Source organism: Oreochromis aureus, linkage group 5 (assembly GCF_013358895.1).
Source record: "Oreochromis aureus strain Israel breed Guangdong linkage group 5, ZZ_aureus, whole genome shotgun sequence".
Taxonomy (NCBI): Eukaryota; Metazoa; Chordata; class Actinopteri; order Cichliformes; family Cichlidae; genus Oreochromis; species Oreochromis aureus.
In genome coordinates this window covers 40,385,674-40,397,884 of record NC_052946.1, presented here as the reverse complement: position 1 = coordinate 40,397,884, position 12,211 = coordinate 40,385,674, and the positions used below count along the sequence as shown (strand labels likewise).

The following is a 12,211-nucleotide window of genomic DNA, read 5'->3' as shown; positions in this document are numbered from 1 at the left end:
TTTTGGACGAAGTTTGTGTTCTCCATTCTTTAAGCACCGGTTCGAGCACCGTTTAAGCACCGGCACCGTTTCAAAAGTACCGATTTGGCACCGGTATCGGATAAAACCTAAACGATACCCATCCCTAGTCGTGTGCTCTGGTGTTGTTACGTGAGCGTTTTGTTCATTCATCGTTAAAAGATGCTGCATTTTTTTTTAAGAATCTCAAGCTTCTTTGCAGCAACATCCACATTCCAAACATCACCTGCTGTCACTGCTACAACTTTGTTTTCATTGGTGAGACATAAATACACTTGATAGCCTTTATTCAAAGTCTTTACATGTGAACTTTCATTCATATGGTGCCAAATCATAGCGGCCACTCCAAGGCCCATGAACTTAAAGTGCAACTTTGGTGATGGAGGTTCTATTTTGTTGTATTTATCCGCGACACTTTAAAGGCCGGTCTGTAAAAATATTGTTGGACACAAACTGGTCTGTGGCCCAAAAAAGGTTGGGGAGCGCTGTTTTAGGTCACATGTTCATGCCCTGAGCTGTTGTCAGATGATGTCAGAGAGCATTACAGCATACACAGTGTGAGGCAGATGGTTTTAATGTAATGGCTGATCACTGCATATCCACCAGTGATACCAGACCTCTACAAACTGTCACAGGGGAGCGGGCTAACTCCGTTTTCCCTTGTCCACGTCACAGGATTAAGGCTGCTGACCAGCAGCAGCATCAAGCTGACTGTGTGTGCTCAGCATGAACGTTTCAAAAAGCACCAAACGCAGGTTTAGATGTGGTTCACTGACTATCTGCACGTACGCGGTGCTGAATAGGAGAATGTGAGCGGGAGGAGCGCGAGCACAGCCAGTGTGTTTTTCCCATTAACACAGTGAGAGTATATATATTCCCTCTTTCTGCCTCACTTGACTCTTCCTCCACTTTGCCTCTGTCTTGCCATCCATCAGCGAGTGTTAGTCAGTCATTCAGTCTGTCACACATCGGCTGCTTAGAGCTGCCGTCAAAACTCTGGGTTAAATACAGCTCGCAGTGTGTCAGCAGCTCTGTCTGCGCGCACACACACACACACACACACACACGCACGCACGCACGCACACACACACACACTTTAATATGAGGACAACAAAGTCAAGTAAACCCTTTACATCCACTGGATGTCAGGGATGATTAATAGGAAACATGTTCTGGGTCTTCAGACTGCTTCAGTTTAAACGTCTGACTTTATGTGAGCAGCTGGATCACTTTAAATAACTGCAGTTTTTTTAAAAGTCATAATAACTGATTCTCCAGTTTACATTTCCCTGTACGAATCATTCATATTCATAGTGTGCATACTGAGACAGCAACGTCCACATGGCCGGACGGACGTTTCTGGACTGTCACTAACACGTCAGCTTTTTGGAGCCATGAGTGACCTGATATCTGCCAATCAGTGTTCAGCAACATCCAAATGAAATCCTTGAATTTGACTCCCTGAAACTGGAGCACAGACTTCTGAGATGGTCTCTTAGTACCATCAACTCCACAGCAGCCATATTATCGATCAGATAATTGGATTAAAAATGCTCCAGAGGTCCAGTTCAGGGACTCCAGTAACTGAGGGAGGCTAGCAGCTACAGCCGCCTGTGTCTGCTCTAAAGTTCAGGGTTCTAACGCAGCAGTCTCTGGGCACTGACTCACTGCTGGAGCTTCAAGTGGACGTTAGAGGAACTGCAGCTTTTGGCACTAGTGCCTTGGCTCAGTTTCGCAGCTCTAGAGGTTGCCCCTTGGGCGGTGACTGAGAGGTCGAGCAAACTACAGTATAGACCGGCAGATAGACCTGTCGGGAGAGCGAAGTGCCAACTTATTTTTGTCCTCGTCACAGCGTCTGAAAAAGGCTGATATGTAGCTGCTATCAGCCTGCTGTGATCTGTTTATCAAGAGCAGTTCTTACATTTCTCCCGAAAGGAGGGAAGATCTTTAATATCTGCTTGTGAATACAAAGATGTGCCCGTGGATGGGATTTAAATTAGCGAAGGAGCAGCAGGTTCATTCAAAGCAATAATTATTAGTGCAGAGGGTTAAAGATGAGACGTTTCTGCACCTGGATAATAGTCTGTGATGAGGGCAGGCATTATTAAAGAAATAACAGTATTTTTATCCATGTCTCATTACCTAACAGGAGACTTTTGATTCCTCCTGAGGAATTCACACAGTCGTGTTCAGTCACACTGGCCTCTCTGTGGATTCAGCTCAAGAAAAGAAAAACAGGAGCATGAGGTCATTTCTTTCCCGGAAACTCTCCATCTCCATTCTGACAAGATAATCAACACCTCCGCAGGTGCCGTCACCTTCCAGGTTTAAATGAAGTCGCAGTTTCGAGGCCTCTCAGAGCCTCCATTCATGCCTTTGTGTGCCGTTAGCGTGTGCGGACTCGTGCAGAGAAACGCATCAGACGTGCAGCCCCGCTCTTACGTGTGCGCTGACGACTGACCGGAGAGAAATAGACGCACAAAAGCGCACAGCAGAGAGCAGCTTAAGACCCGGCACATGCAAGTGTGTGATATGTTTGTGAGTCACCGAGCAGGGCCAAGCGGAGCAGCTTAATGACATCCTATAGCTCACAGTTAGAGATTTAACAACAGCCCTCTCCCCCCTCTCTTCTTCAGTAAACCTCTCCAAATTACAGGGGCAGCAGGGAATCGCCCAAAAATAGCCCTCGCCCTGTCCTCGTCCTCCCCTGCGCTTCGGCTTCAAGCTGATTTTACCCACCAGCTCTTACATAAAGCTGCTCGCTGGGGAACGCGGCATCCTGTGAAAACCACACATTTCCAGAGCAACCAACCTTGGAGACAGAGCAAAAAACAAACCTCGTCTCCCCAGTCGGCCCCGGGCTCATCCTTCCTGTCACGTCATTTTTATTTACATTGAAGACCAGATATGAGCAATATTTTAAGCACTCAGTTCGTGAGTTAGGTGTTATCAGTGATTCGGGCACCGTACCTGACAGGAGGCTTTCCACTTCCCAGTCGTTCGACGTCTACATTTAGTCCAGAGTTTGGCATGAAAGAAGGAAATCCCAAGACCTTCTCATTCCTGAAAATAGCAGCAGGTCTTTAGCCACCAGTATACCCACTGTGTTGATCGCATCGTCACTGCCACATTCATTTACGTTTACCGTTATGGCGCAGGTAGTATTCGCCTGAACGACAGGTGTCGTCACTCAGACAACACTTCCATGTCAGTGCAGATATAAGAGGAGGAGACGTCAAAGCCACATGCAAAGAAATTGCTTTGTTTCAATTTGAGGCGTGCGTGACAGGCAGAACCACGGCTTGCATGCCATGCAGCTCATGCAGCTCATGAGCTGCATGACAGGTAAAATGGGAGACTCAAGGTGTTCAGTCCTTGGTGCGATTGGCTCGTGCAGAAGCTAACACAGTAATCACACTCAGCCAAAAACACCCTGACAGACTGTATTGGAGCAGGTGGTGACGAACTCCAGAGCGGTTCATTCATGGTGTGAACGTGATCCAACCCAACTACCAGGTGTGTGCTGCAGGTTTGAGCTAAACGCCTTCCTGTAGCCAGGAGTCAGTACGGGCTGTCGGCGAGCTGAAACATTCATGTAAATTCTCCATGTTATCCATAATGCCAGAACTCAGCACCTCCTTGTATTTACTTTTGGCACAGAAGACATGACCAAAGAGCCTCGCAGGATGAAGGCCAAGTAATAACAAATTTCTTCAAGAAAACATGTAAATTACACAAACCAAACAGAAAACATCAGGTGTATTATCCACTGTGAAAAGCCGTCTCCAAGTCTGAGGAGGAGGTTTATGTAAGAAACACGGGGCCCGGGCGTCTCCGTCACCTTCAGACGAGCAGATCATCACGAGTTTCTGGTGTGAAGAGTTAGACTTTAATCTAGACCGAGTGTTTCCCTGAAGCTAAGGCCCAAATCTACGAGCAGTGAAAGCTACAAAGAACAAAATCCAGTGATTTTAGTTCTTACTAAGTCATCACATCACTAAAAGCTGTCACAGAACATGTGTGTAAAAGTGTGAGCCTGGCTCCACTCGAGGTTGTCAAAAGGGAGTTTTTCCTTCACACTGTCGCCAAGTGCTTGTTCATAACCATAGTCTGACGGTTGGGGTTTTCTCTGCATTACTGTAGGGTCTTTACCTCACAGTGTAAAGCACCATGGGCCAACTATTGTTGTGATTTGGTGCCATATAATAAAAACTGAATTAAACTAAACTCAAGGGAAGCAGGCTGATAACAACTCTCAGGTTAGCCAACAAAATAAGAAACCCTGAGCTACTCTGTTTAGAGAAAAGGTGCTTCAGTCTAACCAATAAGAAACCTTTTGCAGTTTTTCAAAATAAAAGTGAAATTTTTCTGCATGTCTTCATGCTGACTGATGACCCCTGATGTACGGACATATTTAATCAGTATTCACTGAGTCTGTGCACAGCCGTCTTCATCCACAGGTAGTCACGCACCTGTATGACTTTAAACTGTGTTAATACTTGTTTGGCACCCAGAGATGGAGACATTCAAAGGTTAATGTGTGTGCACACCTTTTTCTTTTTTCCCTGGATATCTGCCAGGCTGCTGCTTGTGACTCACAGGAGGACGGTAATTATTCAATGAGCACGTTTGTGAGGTCAAACAGCGGCTAAGAGGGATCTCACGCAAATGGCTGTAACCCGGTTGTCATTGGCCAGCACTTTCTCTGTCAGTGTCTCTAATGCGTGCACACACACACACACACACACACACACACACACACACACTTAAATGATCAAAGATCTTTCTGAGAATCGCTCTCTACATTGCAGAGCAGATCTACTCACTCTTTCGTGCACAGAGGAACAGAAAGAGGCCGTTACAGGGAGGCAATAAAGCAACGAATGAGATGAAGGCAAAAAGTGACTAAAGGGAAGCTCGGGGTCGTTAGTGGATTAAAGTGAGAAGCCTGGGCAGAGAGGAGCGATGAGTCATGCTTTAAAAAGAGGAAGAGGATGGTGGTGGCTCAGCAGAGAGAGGAGCTTCTGTCCACATGTCAAACAGAAGGCTGCTTTAATCCGAGGTGTTAGAGATGCTCCTGATGGTTCATCAGTGCTTCAAGCAATAACCCAAACTTTAAATTAAATAGAAATGCATCCCATATAAATTCTGCCCATTTTCAGTGAGTTGACTGATAAAAGTGATGCTTTTAAAGAATAATCGTTTCCAGTCGAGCCAGTAGCAACAACTGAGCTTGTTTTTCACACAGCATTTCTCCATTTTATAGATTGACCAGAATCGCGTTTTACGGCTTTAGATAGCTTTAGAGATGCGCTGTGGAACGGGAGGAAGACGACAGGAAACGCTAATTCGCTTCGGTCAGGACTTCAGAAGAAACTTAAATAACAAGTCATTAACCTGAAATGATACATATACATAATCTGGTAGTATATGAGCAAACAATTCACTGCAGATGATAAAGTTATTCAATAACACATCTTCTGCTATGATCAATTTCAGGCCAATCAGCTGTGCCGAGGGTTAATTGGTTGTTCATTCTTTACCAGTTTCCATAGTGGGCATAATATTGGTGTTATGTTTTTAATTGGATGACACCAACACCCTGCACACTCACATTAGTCTTCATTTTCTATCTTGCATAACTTTTATATCCTGTAAATACGCCTGACCTCCTCTTTTCCTCATTTTTAGAGCTGAAAGAGAAAATATCAGCATCGGCTGGAGCAGAAAGAACAAATCTTTCAAACGTTTTCTCTAAAAATATTCAGCACCAGGCTTTGGTTTTGTTTTTTCATCTGTTCCTTAAAAGGCAGCAGGTGATCTAGGATCGTCACAGGTCCGGGGAGCTTCTGTTTAATGGCTCAGAGGAACTTTATAGATACTTTACACGAGAGTTGATGAAGGTAGTGATGCTTACAAGTGAAAAGCAAAGGGTGGCACAGAATTCACAGTTATAATGTGAAATGTGAGTCCTCTTTACTTACTGAGAGTAGCGCTCGTTGTTCATCTGTTCTGAGCGCGCTGCACTTGAACCGTGCTGGCTGTGTTTCCTCCTCTGGAATGAACACAAACATTTTATAACTGGAAACCACAGTCTGTTCCAGCCCTGACCTCTCAGTCCTCGTATTATAGGATAAACATGTCTTGTAATTACGAAATCTTTCAGGTACCTCGGAACTTTTTTTGCCTTCTTAACTGCAAAAATGCGTCGGACAGGACAGTTTCATTTCTTATAAATTTAGCTCCAGATGCATAGTTGGCACCGTGCAGACGTACTGCCACCTGACAAGTCTGCCTTCTTAAAAAAAATAATGAGACAGATTTACTGTCCAAACTGACACAGAGGTGAGCCCAGTAACTACCTGTCTGTGGCTGCTGTGGCACCTACTGTGTGACAAACCCCCGCTGAGACCAGGATAGCTCACACCGGGACCCTCGCCGAGCTCACGGCAGGCAGATGAGTCAGAGTTCACCACCTGGTGCTGTCCCATATTGTTAGACAGCAGCAGATAACAAGATGGACGGACGGACACGCAGAGAGGCCAGAAAATAAACTGAAGGCAGAGAACGAAGGCTGGAGGTTCATGTGGGGAAGTTAGAAGGTCTGAGAGCCGTGAGTTTTTTAACCCGTCACACCAGATGTAAAAGCAGACTGAGGGTCTGAGAGCAAGTGCAGGGAAACATAAAAAACAGACCTCAAACTGGTAAGTAAGCTGAGCTTCCAGTTCACATACTGTCAACAAGTAGAGAAAATCATCACATTAAGGCTCAAAGACAACCAAGTGCTTTGAAAGTCTTTGCATTTGCCACTGTCAGAGTTCACTGAAGCCACAGTCCACCTGTAAAAGCCTCTAATCCTCATCCTCTCCGTGTCTCCCTCCTCACAGCTGATTGGCTCAATCATCGGCCGCCAGGGCACCAAGATAAACGAGATCCGGCAGGTATCGGGGGCTCAGATCAAGATCGGCAGTCAGATCGACAGCACCAGCGACCGCCACGTCACCATCAGCGGCACGCCGATCGCCATCAACCTGGCTCAGTATTTAATCACTTCATGGTAAGCATCCGGAGGACGAGGCGGGTATGAGAAGCAGCGAGTGCTGCAGGAGAGCACGAGGCTGTAGAAGTCTGACAAACGCCTCACGTTAGACAGCTGCTTCTTCACTTTGATTCACTGCTTTTATTAACAGTGACTGTGGGTACAAGAGTCAGGCTGTTGTCACGCCACAGAGAGAGGCCTGTCATTACCCACAAAAAATTAAAGTTTAGAAATGGCGAAAGGCGAGCAGCACTCTCACAGGAAGTGCAGCAGTTGAGCAAATGTAAATGAGTTTGATCCTCCCGCCAGTTAGAGCAGCGTCGCAGTGTTCTCTCCTCTACCGTGCATGCACCGTCAGGTACATCTGCAGGATGCATCACACGACAATTACTGCCTGATAAAAAAGAAATGGAGCTCTATATCGAATGCAGCGGACACATCGGTCTCGCCTTCTCCTCGCCATTTAATCAGCAATATAAGCGACATGTGGTACGCACCGCCAGCTCGCTTTAATACAAGTAACCACCAGCATGAATATGCAAATTGGTCATTGGACTCTGGATGAAATTGATATTTGACTTACCACTCAGCCTGCCACCGACAGCGGGGAGAATAGGCAAGTGACACACACAGAAATACTGACAGCTCACACACACACACACACACACACACACACACACACACACACGGGTCAGCCTCGGTCAGTCTGAAATGTCAGGTCAGAGAAGGTGAGAGCAGTCGCTGGAGAATCCCCGACAAATTTGCTCTTTTCTATTATTTCTTTAATCGGTTACACACAGACACGGCGATCTGCCCGAGCTCATTCAATCTCCGTCCTCCCTCGGCGGGTCGCTCGCAGGTTGACGGGAAAAAGATGGGACTCAGACTCCGGCTTCTCTGTGGAGCTCTTCTTCCAACGCGACCTGCACCAAATTATGAGCCATCGTCTCCCACCTGAGTGGTTCCTGCATTTCTTTTTTGGAGTTCTTTTCTTCTGTAGAAGAATTCTGAAGCTTTATGGTAAAGTTACTAAAACCTGAGCACTGGAAGTATTCCAGTCTGTGGGAGAAACGCGTCTTTGTGCTTTCACGGGAAAGGTCGGGGAGGATGTGGAGCTTCTTGAACAGTTAACCAGGTCACGATCACGTTCACCGTCACCTCCTGCATTTATTTAAATTGCTGCATCACATGGAAAAGTTGTAGATTGCACTGCGCGGCGCGGTCACGGTGCTCCACCCTACATGTTTGTTTTGTGCTGAACTGAGGATGATCGCTCTGATGTGAACGGGACTCGCCATAGATCATTCACGCCTTGGAGCGCGCTCCCTCTGGACCTCTTATGCAATCAGGAAACCCGTCGAACATGAACACAACGAGACACAACAAGTGTTTCCGTCCCTATATTCAATCAGCTGATGCGCTCAAGATGGCTGCCACCAAATAATGAAGCCTTTTTCAAATATTACCAAACGCAGAGATACAAACTTTGATGGTTACATTATATCTGAATATTGTCTTTATGATCAGTAAAACCCTGGCAGCTTACACTACTCACTGTACGTATTCAACTCCTCGATGTTGTGGCCATCAGTCTGCGGGGGATTAAAGACCTCCAAAGCACAATACTCCTGCTGGAGGGAGAACACAATATTTCATATCCTCCAAGGTTCCTTGGATATGAAATGGATTCTTTAAAAAAACCAAAGTGGTTAAACTGACAGATATTGTGGAACATCCCATAAACTAAAAGACAGCACACATGAACTCACATATAGCCAGAAATTCCAAATATGAGAGTCTGTGATGACTGGATTCATGTGTGTTTATACAGATGGCCACAGCATCCCAGAAACATCAACCAGGGTTTTCTGGAAAATGTCTGACTGTGTGAATCCAGCAATATACATAGATGTATATCTATATATACCGTATTTTCCGCACTATAAGGCGCATTTAAAATCCTTTAATTTTCTCAAAAATCGACAGTGCGCCTTATGTATGAATTCTGGTTGTGCTTACTGACCTCGAACCGATTTTATGTGGTACACGGCGCTCAGAAATCTGTCAAAAAATGTTTTCGGACGACTTTGGTAAGTTATGAAGCCGCACCGCTTGATGGATTGTTGGAGCATTACGGCTACTGTAGTCAGGAGCCTCGCGGAGTCATCTGGGTCCTAAACTCAGTCAACTTCAGGTCCCAAAGTCAAACGAAAACTGCAGCATCACTGAGAGTTACAAACCGTCTAAATTCTTTCATCTTTAATAAAATGATCAGCGTTGCTGCTTTACCAGGTGTAACAATTAAGTTTAACATCCAGGCATCCATGAAAACAGGATTTATTAAATTTAACGGAGTTAGAAGTTAGCAGGAAGTTAGCTCGCTAGCTTCCAGCTAAACATGATATAGCATGTTCTGACTGAGAGATTTCTGAAACAGTTCAAACGTACAGCTCTGCTATCACTTCCAACATAAATGAAGACAGAAAACTAAACAGCAGTGACGTTTGTAGGGTTACTGAAGTTGGGCTAGCTGCTATATAATGATGTGCTAGCAACACAGCTATGTTAGCATAGCATAAACAGTGAAGCTGGAGGATGAACGCTAACTTTTTTCCACTCGATAAAAGTTAACGTGAGGGTTCCCGATGGTTAGGGACAAATGCAATCGCATGGCAGGATGCTGTAAACGGACCAAACTTCAGTCAGGAGAACAACTGAGATAATCCATCCACAATACGAGGTTAGTCATTAATATACTGCAACAACATGGGAATAAAGGAGCTGCCAGAGAATTCAGCATTAATGAATCAATGGTACGGAAGTGGAGGAAGCAAGAAGAATGAGTTGAGTAAAGTTTGACTTATCTGACTGTTTTGTTTCGCTTAATGTGCCTTATGGTCCGAAAAATACGGTATATAGATATGTGAGCGTGTCAGGTACGATCAGAGCTCTGCAGTAAAAAGGTGTGACAGGGGTGCATCTCTCAAATGATCCACCCTCTGATTGTTTCACTTAGACATTAGTGAAGTCACATTGAAACAATACTGCCAACACAGCTTGATATTCAATTCAATTCAATTCAATTTTATTTATATAGCGCCAAATCACAACAAAAGTCGCCTCAAGGCGCTTCATAAGCGGACACGATAACTGCCTGAGCCTGACGGGCCGAGGGATCAACTTTAAGCTTTTTATAACGCTGTCAGGTTCTAATCTGACCCACCCCATGAGCAAGAACCTTTACAGATTGAACTTGTAATTGTACAATATCTGTTGATGTAACCACTTCTGCAGTGAAATATGTTTAAACAAGAATCAGTTTCATATGTGGGCGACGTTAGAGAATATGAAATCGCTGCTTTGTTCTGCCTCCTGTGAGGCCTAGCACTACTTTTTAGGTTTCCACTGCACGACTACACTTCAAGGAAAGCCAGATACAAGCCTGTGTTTAAATAACAGAGACACAACAACACACAGAATGAAAAATTCATCCAAGTAAATACAAAGACAGAATGTGTCTGTGAGCACGGACAGATTAATGTTTCTGCCATAAGACCGGGCTGTCTTTTTTTGGTCCGGTCTTACCGAAATGAACAAGATGATGCCAAACACAGTCTGAACTCCTGCAGCTGAATCTGCAGTAGAAGAGGTGCTAATGTAATGTAATAGGTGTCTGCCTATTAAAAACAGCTGGAGCGTCCTAAAGCGGCAGAGGAGGACTCTGAGTGTTAAGTAGCTGAATGTTGTCTCATATCAAGCAACAACAGGAAACTACAGCCGCTGCTCTCCTGAGGACGCTCAGTGTTGTTAAACGAGGAGGTGATGATGCAACTCGGAGGCAAACATGTTCCTGTCAAACTTTTCTGAATCGAGTTCAAAATGAGCAGTTCTCAGTTTAACAACGACATGTTGCCTTAACTGTAGGGTTTAAATGGGGGGCATCACCTATTGATGGAGCTGTGCATTAAAGGAAGTCTTTCAGAGGATAAAGTCTTAGTGACCTGGGAGTTTTCCTCCTGGTGACATGAACCACTGCTGACTTTCAAACAGGGAGCGTAACATAAGCCTTCAAAAGCAAACTCTTCACAGCATTCTTCGTTTAATGGTACCGATTCCACTTCATTACTTCGTTTATTCGTTTAACTGAAAGAGTCACCCATACCCCTTCAAGAAACTTTACAGCAGGGGTCTCAAACTCCAATCCTTGAGGGCCGGTGTCCTGCAACTTTTCCATGTGCCCCTGGTGCAACACACCTTAATACAATTAGTAGGTCATTAGCAAGAGGATAGAACCTGACTGCATGCTGAAGTGGCAATCCGTAACCCTGCTCAAGTAAATTTAAGTAAATTTAAGTGTTTGGAAAAATGTAGTCCTAAAAGTATTTTTATTGCACCATGTTCATTCACTCATGAGCTGCTGTAACATGAATCAAATGGCTGAATTGCCACCTCAGCATGCAGTCAAGTTCTATAGAGTTTTGCTAATGACCTACGAATTGTATTCAGGTGTGTTGCAACAGGGACACATGGAAAAGTTGCAGGACACCGGCCCTTGAAGACTGGAGTTTGAGACCCCTGCTTTACAGTGAGCAGACGTTTTGGCATTTGTTGGTCTCGGGCACTCAGGTGTGTGCTGTTTGGTGTTCCTGTGCACTCGGGAATGTTTAACAGTACTTTTCTAATGCCGGGAACACTCCAGCTTCATGTTTGACCTGCTGTCTGATAGTTACACGAACTTAAACACATTTACATTTAATAACCAGAGAAATAAATGTGTTAAAAGCAGAAAAGCTACAGTTTGAATCAAATGTGTGCAAATACATGTGATAACATTCAAATACAAAGACAGGAACAGTTGCTGTGCAGCGTTTTAAGCCAGTAGATTTTTTTAAGCCAGTATATTTTGGTGTAAGAAAAAGAAAGTCCCGCCTTCAAATGATGCTTGTTAGTGGCTCAAACAGCTGATTGGCTTATGTTTTTGATTTTACAGTTTCAGTTGGTTGCACTGATTTAGGAAATATGAAGAGGACGCGGGGCTGCGAGCCCGCCCACCTCTGACTGTTTTATGGTGACTGATGCTAAAATGTGCAGAACATTTCTTTTAGTTAGAAAACATGAGGTGAGAAGGTCCCGCAGAGATGAGCACAGACCTGC

General features: G+C 44.8%; 1 protein-coding gene across 1 annotated transcript in view; it reads left to right on the top strand.

Moving 5' to 3' along the window:
• The window catches only part of pcbp4 (poly(rC) binding protein 4), a 178,222-nt gene that overhangs the window by 158,183 nt on the left and 7,828 nt on the right, over positions 1-12,211 (top strand). The window contains exon 15 of the mRNA XM_039611948.1: positions 6,906-7,075. Coding sequence (XP_039467882.1) covers positions 6,906-7,075 — 170 coding nt within the window. The remainder of the gene's footprint in view (positions 1-6,905; positions 7,076-12,211) is intronic.